Source organism: Coregonus clupeaformis, unplaced genomic scaffold, assembly GCF_020615455.1.
Source record: "Coregonus clupeaformis isolate EN_2021a unplaced genomic scaffold, ASM2061545v1 scaf0413, whole genome shotgun sequence".
Classification (NCBI taxonomy): Eukaryota; Metazoa; Chordata; class Actinopteri; order Salmoniformes; family Salmonidae; genus Coregonus; species Coregonus clupeaformis.
This window is the reverse complement of record NW_025533868.1, coordinates 224,241-240,651: the sequence shown is the minus strand read 5'-3', so window position 1 is coordinate 240,651 and position 16,411 is coordinate 224,241. Positions and strand designations below refer to the sequence as shown.

Genomic DNA, 16,411 nt, shown 5'->3' with positions numbered 1-16,411 from the left:
TCAGGGGACACAGGGGGAGCAGACGGAAGAAAAAGTGGAGATCATAAGCAGACCTCAGCTAGAACGTGGGGGAAAAGTCATTGCTCGAAGCAGGTTGATTTCATGCCCCAATGCTGCGGCAGTAATTGCACCCAGACCCGTTTTATTGCAAGTTGATTTTAAAGAGGGATGAATGGAGAAACATTCTGTAAAGTGTTTATTTTGGGGGCTGACCTTTATTAACCCGTTTTCCAGGCGGGTTCCCCTGAGGTAGGCTGGCCCGGTGCTAGATTAACCCTTGCAGGCCCAACACAGCCTAGCTGAGCCCCATCACCGGCAGGCAGGAAGCAGAGGATCACAGTCAGATTGGGCCCTGCTTCAGCTCTCAACATGTGTCTCATTACGAACCCCCCCACACACTATACTGCCTGTAAGAGCCATCCACAACACAAACACACTTACACACACTTACACACACACACACACTCACACACACAGCGAGAGCACATGTTTCTCCTCTTGCCGTAGAGAGTCAGAACGGAGAGTCGCTTCAGCGTGGGCGGTGAGGGTTAATAATGTTAGACTGAAACAGTTTAGACAGTTTGAGGTCAGTGTAGAATGTATGTGGGGCAGGTCAGCTCTGGACGATTAAGATGAAATATCACAAACAGACAGCGCTTTTGGACTGCCTTCAATTTTTCCCAGCTGAAAGCCGGTTGCTGTAAATTATCGGATCGCATGGGCTTTTATCGTTTGTATAAAAGATCCTCCAAAACTATGAGATAAAGGCTGTATATCTGAGCTCATCTTCCCCTGTCAGTCAGGGCAGCTGGTTGTTTGTGTGTTTGTGCATGTCTGTATAAAGCGTTATGGTTCGACCTCCCATCTCACCACACCACTAACACTATAGCGAACAGCCTAAGGACATTGTGTTGATCTATTCACATACCTGTCTGTATCTGTCACCATCAGTCATCCCACACACCGTACACACACCTACACACACCGTACACACACCTACACACACCTACACACACCGTACACACCACACAACCCTCTACAGGTGCTCAAATACATCCTGTAACCTCAATTCCCGTCCTTTGCCTCCCACGTGTCACACCCTCTGGGGGGGGGTGAACAATGCACGTGCGGCGGGGTCCTTTGATGTTCCGATGTGAAATAGTGTTGGGGGATTAGGAACAGACGTGGCCGGGCCAGGTATTGTGTGAGCACACGAGGGCCGTCAGAGCCGCAGAGCCCCCTGTCAGGACACGTTAGGCCGGGCTGTGATCTGCTCTGTGCTCCCCTCTCCTCTCCTCTCCCCCTGCCTGCCTGCTTGCCTCAGTGTGCTGCTCTTTGTGTCTGCAGCTCAGCTAGGCCTCTCTCTGATCTCCGCTTCTCTCTCTGTTCAGCAGGTCCAGGGTCACATGCCTCCGCTCATGATCCCCATTTTTCCACACGACCAACGCACCCTGGCAGCAGCCGCTGCAGCCCAGCAGGGCTTTCTCTTCCCACCGGGAATCTCTTACAAGCCAGGTATGCTCCTCTCTTTCTCCCTCTGTTGTTTCTTTCTGTGTCTCTGTCTGTCCTGTTTTCTGTCTGTCCTGTTTTCTGTCTGTCCTGTTTAACTGTCTTCTGTTTCTCTGTCTGTCCTGTTTTCTGTCTTGTTCTCTGTCTGTCCTTTGTCTGTCCTGTTTTCTCTTAGTCCTGTTTTCTGTCTTCTTTTTCTGATTCTGTCTGTCTCTGTCTGTCCTGTTTTCTGTCTGTCCTGTTTTCTATCTGTCCTCTTTGCTGTCTGTGCTGTTTGCTGTCTCACTTTTTCTTTTTGTTTTCTGTCTGTCCTGTTTTCTGTCTGTGCTGTTTTCTGTCTGTCCTGTTTTCTATCTGTCCTGTTCTTATTCCTGTTTCTCTGTCTATCCTGTTTTCTACATCTGTCCTGTTTTCTGTCTGTCGGACTCTGTCTGTCCTGTTTTATGTCTGTCCTGTTTTCTGTCTATCACCTGTTTGTATCTGTGTATTTTCTATCTGTCCCATTTTCTGTCTGTCCCTGTTTTCTGTCTGTCCTGTTTTCTGTCTATCTTTTCATTTCCACCGTCTATCTCATGTTTTCTGTCTTGTGCTGTTTTCTATCTCATCCTGTTTCTGTCTGTCCTCTCTCTTTCTGCTCTGTTTTTTCTGTCTGTGTCTTTGTCTGTCCTCTTTTCTCCCTCTGTCTGTTTCTTTCTGTCCTGTCTCTGTCTGTCCTGTTTCTCTGTCTGCCCTGTTTCTCTGTCTGTCCTGTTTTACTGTCTGTCCTGTTTTCTGTCTGTCCGCTCTGTCTGTCCTGTTTTCTGTCTGTCCTGTTTTCTGTCTGTCCTGTCTCTGTCTGTCCTGTTTTCTGTCTGTCCTGTTTTCTGTCTGTCCTGTTTGCTGTCTGTGCTGTTTTCTGTCTGTCCTGTTTTCTGTCTGTCCTGTTTTCTGTCTGTCCTGTTTGCTGTCTGTGCTGTTTTCTGTCTGTGCTGTTTTCTGTCTGTCCTGTTTTCTGTCTGTGCTGTTTTCTGTCTGTCCTGTTTTCTGTCTGTCCTGTTTTCTGTCTACCCCTCACTGTTATGGAGATGCAGTTTTCCACCTCACAAACACAGGTGCATTTTGACAGCATGGGTAATCTTATGACATTGATGAAGGACCTTTCCCAATATACTCTATCCTACGTATTTATTATGGGTATATATTTCATACATTTACTTGAAATGTATTTTATGTCAGCAATGCTTTTTTCCAGTCCTCATTTTCACTGCCCCAGTTATCATAGGATCTGTACACTACTCATATCCCAGTCTCCATACAGCATCAAAGAAAAGTGTAGTCAGTAAGGCCAAGGCAGATGACGTACATTACTCTATGTCACCTTGGAAATGGAGCCAAGCCTTGGGGAGTGTTCTGTGTTCATCTCCAAGGCAGCATGCCTGTTCAACAATGGATATGAGTAAAGGAGCACTGGAATGTAAACAGCTTTTCAACATGAAAGTGTCTTGACTTCTCTGGCTGTAATCACTGTGGAAGAATCTGCTGAGGGAGCTGCCTGCTGCGGTAACACAATACTCTACCTGGGTCATCCCTGACCCCCTCACTCCCTCACTGTACTCATCAATCGCTCAAAGGATTATGTACAGCTTAGATGTCAATTTAAACATACTGCGAATGGTGGAATGTGATAGCACCAGAAACATTACAGTATTCATGTCTATACATACTATCCTGAGATAGTGTCTTGTCGCTCTGTATCTCTTTATGGAGATGAGCTGACACTTCACTCACCCAGAGACAGACAGACAGACAGCAGGAGAAAGAAGAGATTAGAAGAGTCAGGGTTAAAGTGTAAAAGTGAGAGGAGGAAGGGGAGGAGGGCGAGCGTCATTTGTCCTGTGGGGATGAAGGGTGCAGGCCAGGCCCCCTCCCAGAGGTGCCTCTTCTCCCCTTGCCTGTAGCAGCATGCCTCCCTCTCCCTTTGTGTGACGAACAGAGAAACAGAATGGCTCCACACACAACACATTCCAAATCCCCAAACAAATTTGTGGGAAATTGCTACGACATGTTGTTCGACTCCCTGCCAGGGCAGTAACCTCGCGCCCTGATCTCCTCGCCTCAATGTTGCTGAGAATGAAAGATGTGCCACTCTGGGATTCTGTCCTTAAATATTCAGTCAGATCCCTGCCAAGAGTGGACCCAGCCACACAGCCTCTCTCCCCTTAGCCCTATGGCTGGGGCATTCCTCTTCCTTCTTGCTGAACATTGACTATCGGCTGGAAGGAAAGTCAAATTGCACATGCAAGGGTTTTCTCAGCTCCCTGACCGACCTGGGGGGAGGGAAAGTCCAGGCCTCCTTTTGTCTGTCCTGAATGCTCTCAGAAATACATTTGTTGTTAGCACCTTATCACAACATTGAGGTAACTCCAGGACATGCAGGGAGGCAGAGGGGGTCGAGTAAGATTGGCTAGTCTAGTCAGCAGGTACATAGCAGAACATTAAAAGGTGTGCTAGTGCAGCTAATACATTTACTATAAAGCCACAGGATGAAAAAAAAAAAGTAAGCTATTTTGGAACTACAGAGGCATGACAGCTTGAACAAAGCGCCTGAGGGGATTATTTTGCCAGTTTGATTTCTTTAATACATTTGACATGAAAAATGTTTTATTACAAATAACAGGAGGTATTATGGACTCACGGCATGCATGGGTCGCCATGTGTACACACAGATCCTGAATTATTCATGAGTTATTCATAAAGAAAAGGAAAAAAGGTCTGAAAGTGACTACCAATGACTACCATCATCAACTGAAGTAGCTTAACGGCTCTATTATCCTCAGCCCCCTAACACAAGATCCCATCTGATGACCAGTCTGATAGAGCAGAGGATGCTGCTGTGTCCACCCTCCATGAAGACTAGTGAAGTGGCCAAGCGTTCACTTCCACGCTAGGGCACACTAATCTGATGTCATCTTTATGAGACAGACCCTCCCAGGGACTACTGCTTATGACCCTGACCCCGCTGTGTTGCCACAACGACAGAGCTACTCTGCACACTGTGCTCAATGGCCCTGACGTTGCATGGCAGAGCAGAGACGCAGGTCATCCTTTAAACAAATAGACCCCAGCTCGCTCTGTTTACATGGACACAGAGACATTCACTCTGATAGTAGTCTAATGGGCCTGCAGAATGACTCCATGGTCATTGGGTCCCTATGCTATGATGAGGACACACATAGACACCCTGCTGGAATGACTGCTGCCACACTTCTGTTTCGGCCGGCCCACAATAACCGACGGGCCTGTCCCTCTTGTGACTGAATACAGTAGCTGCATAAGAGCTCCATGGAATCTGTGTCAGCCATTCATGCTCACAAGTGTTAGGCCTTCTAATTGTTGTTCAACACCAACTCTCTCACCGCCTTGTTTAGCTGGATAGAGACATTGTTAGCACTTCATACAGAGAAAATGAAATAGGGCATATAGTTAGTAATTGAACATTCATTCAACTCAAGTATTCTGACAGAATATTTTAGATTGCCCTTGCCCTTGGCATCAGGTGCCTAGTTGTGAAGAGCTCTGTTAGAGAGATGATCTTCTCTTCTCCTGCGTCAGGCCCTGCCTGCTCTATAGTCCTACCCACTCCTTTTCATTAGTGTTGAGCCCATGCTCTCATGCTGTGGTGTCTTCAAGCACAGGCTCCAGGCAGCTGGAGGGCCCTGCACTAGATGAGGGTGCTCACCGATAAAGAGGGTCAGGGCCCGATGCCGCTCAGTCCCACACAACTCCACTTAATTGGGCCCGTTTTGCAGCATGATACCTGGCTGAGAAAGGAATGAAGGATGAGTTGAACCTCTCTCTCCACCATTACCATCACCTACAGAGACCTTCAAACATTATTCAGCAGCTCCTGTCTGTCTCTGCTTTCGCTTTCTCTAGGCTCGTTGGCCCCATCTGTCTTGTTGGACAGGGAATGTCTTTGATACTGGTCTCGTTGGTAGTACCGACCATATCAGAGGTAAATTACTGGTTGATTCCTATGGAGGACCCTCTGTATGTAAGCTCTGACAGGACAGAAATCACCCTTGAGTTTGGTTCACTGTGGATGGATGAGAGATCCTGTTTTGATCACAGTGATCACTGTGCTGCATCAGGGCTACGGCAGCCGACTTGTCATGATGAAGGGAATCCATCCATCTCATCCCCTCAGCAGTTCAAAGAGTGACAACAAACACCCTATCCATAGCATGCCTTCTCCATATGCCAGAGTTATGTACCCAGCTCTGACATAGCCATGGCGTCATCTGGCCTCCCCTGTTGGAGCCTCCTAGTGATCCATCACCCAGGCCTGACCATGGGATCAGTCATGGGATCAGCCGTCCTCAGGACAGCAGCGCCCTTGAAACCCTGATTCTCTTTCATTACTGACACCAGGCTGGCAGCACGCCCAGTCTACTGGAGTCTTTATACAACCCTGGACCCCCTAGACCCCCCGAGACCCCCCTCCAGACCCCCCAGTACAGTGCCGGTGGTGTCCTCACTTGGCAGCTGACCCCTCCCTGGTTTCATATGACTTGTCATTGAGCCCCCCCCCCCTCGAAGTCACGCATAACTCCCCTACTCCATCTCTTTACAGTATATACTCATGCAGGAGAGGTGCATTGAGAGAAAAAAGCCCATGGGGGTTGTAACGAGCCACACCGCACCCTTTCTACGAGACAATTTGAAATCACTTCACTGGCGTGATTTTATTTGCCCCTGCCTTAAATGGGGATGGAATTTCCTGGCTGTATCACAATGTGCTGTGCTGTACAAGACTGCAAAGTGAGGAGTGAAGGAAGTAAAAGGGAAATTGAAAGGGAAAGGGGGCTCCTAGTCAGTTGTACAACTGAATGCTTTCAACTGAAATGTGTCTTCCGCAAAACAGAAGGTATATACATTCACCGTCATGCCTGTGGCTTAATGGCACCATATGAAGTGACAGGTAGAAGTGGGGTCTGAACTAGGGCCAATTTCCCCTCAGTACACATGCTTCAGTCAACCCCCAGTAGGCTACAGTACTGGCCTGGCCCGTCTCACCGGGGTTGGTCTGTCTGTCTGAACACACTGGGCTGAGTGTAAAGGCTTCTGGTACTGAGTTACACTCAACACTCCCACAACATCAATCATATAGACTGTCCTTCAAACTCACTGACAGCTAGCCAAGGCACTGTAAAGCAATAAAATACAAATGATATAAAAAGGGTAATTCATACTGGTTAGATTGATGTGATAGCAAGATAAAAATGTTATTTGTTAACCGTGTTATTGTAACAGTACACTTGTTCTAACCAGTTTCTTAAAGCACTGTTCCTTCTTGTCTGCCAAAACTCTCACTGCCAAACAAACAATGTTGTGTGAAACAATAGCAGGGCATGTCTACAAATGCCTGAGAGAACACTCCACTTCCTCTGTGTAATCACTTATAATCACACAGATATTTAACACACACCTTTCATAGTGCCTGTTGGTTTCCAGCGTGGAGATGGAGAGGAGAGCAGGGAGTGGGAGTGAGGAGGGATATGTGGTGGAGGGATACGTTCCTGAGTAATCCTGCTCCAGTCGGCCCAGCTGAGCCTTTTGTTGGTGCAGATGTTTGGGCCGGGAGCCGAGGGCCCAGAGGAGGAGAGGAGAGGGAGAGGAGGGCCCAGGGACTGTGTTGGCACATGCCTGGCCACTGTGGGCCCGGCTCCCTTAGCGCATTGTCTCAACCTGTGCACATTGTCCTCTCCCTCCCGACAGGTGATAACTACCCGGTGCAGTTCATTCCATCCACAATGGCAGCTGCGGCAGCGTCAGACTCAGCCCCTCCAGCTTCAGGTATGTGCTACGACAAAGAATGCTGCTCGGGACGCCCGCCAAGCCCAGGGCAGAAAACGGCTAAGCAGCTGTATGCTAAGTAATGAGCTGCGCACTAAATAATCCTGGAGGCCCCTAGCTCCTACGCTTATCACCTTACACATGCAGTTGACCCTGTTTTCTAGAGGATTTAACCCCATAGCTCCACCAGAGACGGGAGTTAGGATGATAATAGTTATTAGAGGGAATGAAAATCACTCCAGTTACCTTAATCACCTCCTGTAGAATATATCAGACAGAGACTGTTTACTGTATTTCTGTTCCTGCGTTACACTGTTTTAGAGTTCACTTGTGTGTGTGTGTGTGTGTGTGTGTGTGTGTGCGTGTGTGTGTGTGTGTGACCTAAAGCAGTGTGTGTTGTGTGCACAGACAGAGGGGCGTGCAGTCTAAATATAATCGGGACAGAGAGAGCAAGAGAGAGAGACAGAAACAGAGAGAGAGACAGAGAGAGAGAGAGAGAGAGAGAGAGAGAGAGAAGAGAGAGATAGAGGACGAGAGAGCAGAGAGAGACAGAGAGACGAGAGAGAAGAGAGACGGAGAGAGGGCAAGAGAGAGACAGAGGAGATAGAGAGAATGAGAGAGAGAGAGAGAGAGAGAGAGAGAGAGAGAGGGGGCAGAGAGAGAGAGAGAAGAGACAGAGAGAGAGAGAGAGGAGCAGAGAGAGAGAGAGAGAGGGACAGAGAGAGAGACAGAGAGAGGAGAGAGAGAGAGGAGAGAGCGAGCGATTCCTGAACAGAAGGAGAGAATGCTGGGATAGACTCCAAGCCCTGCAGGCCCTTCCAGGAGCTAGAGCTGAACTGGGGTCAGGGGGCTAACCCCAGGCTATACTGTTTAATAAAGATAATTATCTGGGTTCCATCTTCATAGTCATTACCGTTATAATTATCATCACTATTACCATCCAGCTCCTCTTCTCTCCAGGCCCGAGCATGCTCTTTCTATCCAAATTGACAATATGTATTCCCCAGGTTACTTTCTCTGAGTTCTATTTACATAACCAATACACAGAATGGCTATGGGAAGCAGCGAAACCCTCTGTACAATTACACTAATGCTATTACTCCTGCCTGCTTGCTTAAGAAATTATCAAAGCGCCCTTTGCAGTTCTGTGAAGTATGAAGATTGAGGATATCTTTTGAAACTGTGTTATCATAAATATTTAAGGCTCTCTGAAACTACTTGAATAAGGATCATCAGTGCAATATGTAGACTTTAATGTTCTGCCTTTGAAACAAAGGAGAACGGAAGAGAACAGCTCTCCAAGCCCTGCTTTTGTGCCCGCTTGTTGTTTTGTCAACACCAGTGATAAGCTGTTGATAGCAATTAGACATTAAGCTCTCTGATAGCCAGGATGGAAGCTAAACAAAACCAGAGTGAGACAGGAGTAGAAGGAGGGAGGAGGAGAAGACTGAGAGGAAAGTGTCTTGTAACTTTTTCTTCTCGCTGATACATGAGCACAATTTGTCCTTCAGAGCTTATCGCTCTCAGCATTAATGAGCCTTGGCAAGTTCTAACAATACTTGCAGTTGGAGCTGGAGAGCCCTGCTTTATCACGCAGTGAGCCATGCAGCCATGGGAAGAACATTTGGGAACGTGGAAGGTGCGGGATGAGTCTGTTCATGTTTTTCTTGCGTGTGTGTGTGTGTGTGTGTTACTCTCTGTTTGTGTATCATAGAGAAAGCTTGAGGAAAGCACAGTCTAGGTCTACTGAGTGTCTATTTATAATGGTGTTCTAGGTCAGATGGGCTAGTCATATATTTGAAGGGGTGAGGAGGGGGCTTCAGTCATTAATTCTGATAACGTATTTAACCCTGGGAATGGGCGAAAACAGAGCCTCCAAGACCATGACTTGGCTGACCTTTAGAGAACACAGTAAACAAAAAGAGGTGCATTCCTATTAATTGAAGTCTGTCCGCCTGTCGTATATTTCGACTGCCGGCTGCTATTTACCCTGCATAGAGTCTCCCTTAAAACAGCAAGGCAAGTCAAACATGCCCTTTTCTTTAGTGCTGGGATCAACAAGCTAACCATGTGACTCCTATCACTTCTTCTACAAAGCACTGGGAGACAGGATGATTCAAACAGAATATGAAGGCAGAGATGCAAGTGATTAAGTTAAGTTCACTGTCTCCTCTCATAGTGATAATAGTGTTAGCTCCCATCGCCCATCTCCCTCAAGTCTACCAGTGAAACAGAGGGAGACGCCAAGAGAGAACACAGCAGGAGCTCTGTGTCACACAAGTCACATCAGGACAAAAGAAGCAGACAATATGTTCTTTTTAGTCAACAAGAAAAATAGAGTGACAAAGAGGAGATGTGTCATTTGTGGTGAGAGGATATGAGGAGACACTTTGTCCGGCAGTTAGAAAGTACAGCACTGCGTAAGTGGTCATGCTCTCTGGCTTACACTGTGGCTCCTTGTCAGTCAGAGGACAACTAATTTGAGCGGTGCAACTAAGTACAGGAAGCATTACATTATGATGTTAGTTCCCACTGGGCAATGATGACGTTTAATCAACGTGGAAAACTGATTGGATTTTTAAAAAGTCATCAACGTAAGGGAATTTCCTCTTTTTGCCAACCAACTTTTAACCTAAATCCGATGACGTGACATTTTATGTTGATTTCACGTTAGTTGACTACTCACCCAAATGTAAATCAATACATTGAGCTGTTGTCTGTGCCCAGTGGTTTATCATATTCTTTCATCCAGTATATTTCTGATGTCTCTCCTATTCTGTGTAGGCTCTTATTCTACATGCTAATCTTTTAACAAAGCATCTGTGCTGCTAATTGCTGAGGAGATCCTGTGGAGGATCAGCCAGACAGAAGTGTGTGTGTTCTGGGTGTGATCATCAGTAATGGCCATATCACTAAGTTTGGTTTTCACGCATCACCAGACAGGAAGCACTGAGACTCAGCAACCCCACCCCCCCTCCCAATCCCCCTCACCTGCAACCCCTTCAACTTCCTGGGCTGAGGACCCTCCCCCTGCGTGGCATTGGCTCAGCATGCCTCTCTAATTAAAATATATCTCACTGTCAGCAGCCTGGCAAGGTATAATTTTCACCAATTTACTCAGTTTAGATTGTGAAATATATGAACCTTAAAAAAGTGTCTTATTGGAGGAATTAATTCCCACAATGCAGCAGCAGTAATGTGCTCAACCATCCAGTCAGGGATGCTAGCCGCTCTGTCAGTCTTAATGTTGGCCACGCACCCGCTCACAATCTCCACTGTCATAACAGTATGGGCCCTACGTGGAGGATCCTCTCACTCCCCCTCTCTCTGCCCTTCCTCTCCAGGCATAAAAAACCAAGGTAACAAAGGTTTAGGGCTGATGGATGTAAATGAATCTTGGTCGGTGCGTTTGAGTGTTGGAGAGTGTAATTTGCTTGTCAATACAGGGTGGGATGGCGTGGCCATGGTGGCTGGCAGGGAGAGGCTGTCACCAGGCATTTTCAGTACACAGGGCAATTTCACTCAATGCTTCCCTGACAGATTGGCCCTCGTCTACGAGTCACAGGAGAGAAGGCATGTAAACTATCCCTCCGACCGAGTGCCCCTCTTCATTAGGGTCCACTCAGGCCTGGGATGAGCTCAGGACAAGCAGGAAACAATGGCTCCATCCTGGACTGTCCTGCCCTGATTACAACTGACACATCTCACCTAACAGGGGAAATTGTGCTCAGATTGTACCCCCGATGAGCCCCGCCACCCACTATATTCAATTGAGCGTACAAGACAAGAGAAGAATTTCCTTAAATTTCACAAAATAATTTTCTATTTGGAGTTGCACTTAATTTGTTGTTTGTACACTATCCCCTCTCCCATAAATTGCCCTGTGAAAAACAATTTCCTTAAAGCTGATGTGGGCCTGATATATTGTTGGGCTCTTTTACCAGGGTGATAAACAGGAGAGGGAACTTTAGACAGGACAGTTTTTTATCATTGGAACCAGACTTTGACATTTAAGCAGTTTTAGTGAAAGCATCATTGGATGAAGCGGAACATCTGTGTCCTCTCTATAGAGGATCAGAGAGAGCAGCAAATAGGACCCTCTGCTTTCAATCAGTCAAATCTCCATTTTAGTCTATCTCTCTCTGCCCCTCAGTCTCGCTCTATCACTTTCTCTCATCTATATCTCCCTGCTTTCTCCTCCATCTCCTACTTTGTATATTACCCTCTTTCTTTCTTTCTCTCATTTATTTTCTTTGCCTCTTTCTGTGTGTCACTCTTACTCCTTTTCTTCCTCAAATTGCACAGGACCGCCACATCCTTAAGCTGTAAAATATTGGATGTTAAATTGCCTGAGTGGTGACTTTACACTGCAATTACCATCCATCACAGTGGAAATGGCATCACTCAGGCCCAATGCTAAACCTGCTCCAGCCTTGCTGTCATAAACACATGAAAAGCAGCCCACGTGCTACAATGACAACCGGACCAGATCTGAGCAGCGAGAGATGCGTGTGAAGGGCACTCAGTGGCTGAGACGGCTGGAGTGACAGGGAGGACTCGGAGTCTCAAAGACTCCCAGACAGAGAGGGAGAGCAGGAAACCTGGTATTATCTTTTGTTTGGAGGCAAATGCATGTACTCCGGATGTGTGGAGAGACTGGGGCCTCTGCCATCACCAACAACAAGTGAAGCACTTTCGACTTTGAGTTTAAAGAGAGAGAAGAACTGAGACAGACAGAGAGAGAGAGAGAGAGAGAGAGAGAGAGAGAGCGAGAGAGAGAGAGAGAGAGAGAGAGAGAGAACGAGAGAGAGAGAGAGAGAGAGAGAGAGAGAGAGAGAGAGAGAGAGAGAGAGAGCAGCTGGTTCTCTGTTTGTGAGGAGAGGAGAAGAGAGGAGGCTGGTCTTTGAAGGTAACCCAGAGCAGTGCTAGCTGTGTGTGGAGAGGAGGAGAGCTAATGGGATGGCTAGGTGAGCAGCTGGATAGACTCTTTAGTGAACAGAGGGACAGATGGACAGATAGTGTGGATAATGCAATGAGAGGCGCTGAATGTGAGGGCTGGTTCAGGGGCCTGACTGATGGCTAGGAGCTTTGGGCCTGGAGAACCCACACAGTGTTAGGCTAGGATAGTTAGATCCAAGATGAGAAGGATTGTGTTGTTGAGAGTGTGTGTGCATTTGTGTGTGTGTGTATGAGAGAGAGGCAGAGGCGAGCAGGCTGGACGGAGAGAAGGAGGAGGGGTAGAGCAGGGGAGCAGGTTGGGTGCCAGCAGATGAGACAGATGTTGGGCCATACTGGAAAGCATCGGCACAGTGCACCAGGACGCCTGCCTCCGCTCCTGACATCTGGGCCTCGCCTGGGTCAGCCTGCCTGGTCGCCCTGGGCAATGAGCCTGTACAAGCCTTGTGGCAAACGGGGCTGGCGCTGCGCTGCCTTTTAAACGGCGGGGTGCACCGGAGCATGATTAATGCCCTCATGTCCACTCCACTGCTCAGCAGAGGCAAGGCAGAGGTGACTGAGAGAGAGAGAGAGAGAGAGAGAGAGAGAGAGAGAGAGAGAGAGAGAGAGAGCTGCCTCAAAGGACAGACAATAGCACATCACACTCACAATGCAGTGATCTTAAGTATAGCTTTGTCATCTTTCAGTAATTTGTAGTGTGTCTGTTGCGTCAGAGTGAGTTGAATCTGAGGCCTCAGTTGTTGGAAGTGTGTAATGCACCATTAGGGCTGGGAGCAGGAAGGCTGTCCAAATCTGCCACTGTATTTTACAGCATCTGTCACTGAGCTTTGGCCCTGCCCTTCTCTTTAAGAACAAACAAGATTCCACAGCTTGTTTTTTCTGAGAATTTTTTTTCCCTCCCTGTTTTTCCCCCAAAGCCCACTCCACATCCCCCTCACCCTCCCTCTGCCCCAAGTACACAAATGGCAGAGGCAACTTACAGAACCTACTCTGCCTGTTATCAATGCTGCTCTCTAGTTGCATTTCCTTTTCTTTTTACACCAAATTAAAAGTGTGGAAACTTAACGAATAGCAGGCTGAAACAACACACATCTAATTAATTTTGGCTGACAATAATTATTTTGTTCCGAATGGATTGGTTTATCCAAGATGCAAAATAATGAGTTTTCCTTAAACATAAAAAATGGTAATTGATCTGTTGCCTTTTATATATATATATGCCCTATACTATATCTAAATAGCCTCTGTTGAGTCTAATATGCTGGGAGCATGGTCTGGACATGTGCTGAGATGTCCAACATCATCAGTGGAGTGTGTAATCTCAGTATAATGTTGTCGCAGGCAGAAAAGTGAACCTCCTCGTTTAACCTCTGCCGCCTCCAGAGGGCTTGTTTTTAATTACTAGAGGCTAACAAGCTGACCTTGGGCCTGGAGCGCTCATTTGGAATCCATGCTCTCTGAGATGTGCTCTGCTCTTCTGGGAGAGACGGAGGGAGGGAGGAAGGGAAGGAGGGAGAGTAGGAGGGAGGGACGGGGTCGCAGGAAGGGTGTGTGTGTTTGTGTGTGTGTGTTTTAACTGTTTTCTGTGAGGAAGGGGATACTGTAGGAGTCAACACAGAGGCTTTGTTCAGTCTTAGTTCATGTTTCTGTGTTCTGGCAGAAATAGCATCATCCACAGGAGAACCCAGGCAGCAGGACCTCTGTGCCTGCCTGTCTGCCTGCCCAGCAGAGCCATGGGGGAGGGGTGAGGGCTGAGGGAGCATAATGTCAAACATCCAGAAAAACAGGAAACTTTACCAGCCCCAACGATTTATAGTATAGCACGGAAACCATAACATTACATTTATCATAGACATAACTTGTTGTGTTAAAAGTAGTCATTATTCACCCCCATTTTCTCTCTCTTTTCTTCTCCATCTGTCCATCCGTTTGTCCGTCCGTCTGTCTGTCTGTCTGTCTGTCCGTCCGTCCGTCCGTCCGTCTGTCTCTCTCTCTCTCTCTCTCTCTCTCTCTCTCTCTCTCTCTCTCTCTCTCTCTCTCTCTCACGTACACTCACTCAACACAAACATTCTGGCATATTCCTACCCTCAATAGCTGTTTCCATTTTAATTGGTAAGGACAGTGAAGTCAAGTGTTTTAGTGCTTGAGAATAGTTTGTTTTTGTGGCAATAGGAGAGTGCAGGGTGAAACCACTACTGCTACTGATGAGAGCAGAGAGCAGAGACGACTCAGGACTCGACCTGCTGCATGCTGGCCGTTGTGGACCTGGGGCACCAAGCCAGCTCTTCCCAGCCCCAGCCCCAGTCCCAGTCCCAGTCCCAGTCCCAGCCCCAACAGGCACCTTCTGCCGTGGCAGACCTGCAAGATGGTGGGGGGTGCGGGGAAGGGAGTAAGTGTGTGGGCCTACTGGGAGAGACCTCTGTGAGACAAGCAGGCAGGCAGGCAGATGTCCTTCAGTTAGGGGACTGGAACATGTGTCCTGGACAGAGACGGTGTTAGTCAGTCAGGTCAGCCAGTGGCTGTCTCCTGTCTCCCCCTCTCCCTCCCTCTCCCTCCCTCAAACTCACACCCCTCTGTTTCACCTAGTACCCAGCTAGTTAACACATACATTCTTACACAACTAGGCTGAAACGCACTGGAGACGTGGCAGCCCTCCGCAGCCCTACCTCCTCTCTGTCCTTGAGCGGTGCATGGATTAGTTAGCGGTGGCTGTGTGTCGTGTCACACCTCCCTCCTGCATGTCTTCCTGCTCTCCTGATTGTATTTATTGTTTCTTACCTCCTGGAGTCTGGCTGTGCTGGATAGAGCTGCAGCTCCTCACCCCCATGGCTCGACCTGCTAATCAGGCCTCACAAAAGCCAGGCTGACTGCCTCTAATTTGAAGCAAAACCCAATTATGCTATTTTTCCGGAACAATAAAGTTCTTCCCACTCGAGGTCAGGGGCTTTGCCCATCTACAGCTCTGTTAACAAACATCTGTCCAACAGACTCGGCTTCCGCTCCGCTCCTACACAGACTGGAGCCTCACGTGTAGCCTAGAGACATAGTCAGGCAGCTCGACGAGAGCCATGCTCAACTCCACAATCTACTTCAGCAAACAACTATGTCACCCTAACCCAAAATGCTCAAACTAACTCAACGTTGTATTAGTGAGGGTGGGGGGGGGGGGGGGGTAGAGTTGTGTTCATGTCGGTGGCCCCTTGAAGACAAAGGCTGTTTGTGTGTGAGGTGGGGGCAGTGCTATCATTGTGGGAACATAATCAGTCGGTCATTTCCGCTGCCCATGTGCTGTTGTTCGCCTCGGGTCCCCCAGAAGAATGAACCTTTTGTGTGCTGTGTATGTGGCGGCGATAAAGTTTGGTACAGGAGAGTATACATGTTTATATCTGGAGATATGTGAGCAGGACACAAAGTGCTTTGTTTGGCTTTAGTCTGCGTCTGCACTACGGAGGGTGGGGCACACAGGCCACCGGGGCTGCGCCACTTTTTCCATCCACACAAATGGAGTCTGTATGGGGCCCTGGCAAACCAGGAAATGAGACAAGGCATGCTGATTGGTCATACCGAACAGAAAGTAAATTATCCTTGACAACGCCATCTATTTGAATAACATAGAAACAGAGCGGCTTACCTACTCTGAGCCAGAAGGCTTGTCAGAGAGTTATGAGGTGGTATCTGTCTGGTCTGGAGCTGTGAGAGATTGTACATACTGTACACTACCTAGCCCTCACTCTGAGACAGCAGTCCTATTTGACAGACCCCTGCCACTTACAGCAGGGGACAAAAGCCAATTTAACCACTTACCTGGTGGCCAATCAATAATAGCCTGAGGCAGACAGTAGTGCTGTCAACATAGGGGAGTGGGTCTTAGAGAGGGGCCAGTACAAAAACATAATAAACTCCAGACCTGATCATAAAACAATCTAATTTATGCTATGTTCAAACTGACTGGAAAAGAGTGGAAACTCAGATTTGTATTTGAATGTTAGATACCCATTAATTATAGTTCACATGTTCATAGTGCCTAGAAGTTTTAACAGCATCACTAAAGCCTCCAGTTTTCATCAATGATAGACAATCTGCCTTCCTTACATCTAAAGTTTATTTAAAT

General features: G+C 47.6%; 1 protein-coding gene across 1 annotated transcript in view; it reads left to right on the top strand.

Moving 5' to 3' along the window:
* The window catches only part of LOC121556200 (transcription factor SOX-6), a 119,014-nt gene that overhangs the window by 64,914 nt on the left and 37,689 nt on the right, over positions 1 to 16,411 (top strand). Inside the window, 3 exon segments of the mRNA XM_045215269.1 lie at positions 1,395 to 1,515; positions 7,267 to 7,321; positions 7,323 to 7,344. Of these exon segments, the coding sequence (XP_045071204.1) occupies positions 1,395 to 1,515; positions 7,267 to 7,321; positions 7,323 to 7,344 (198 nt within the window).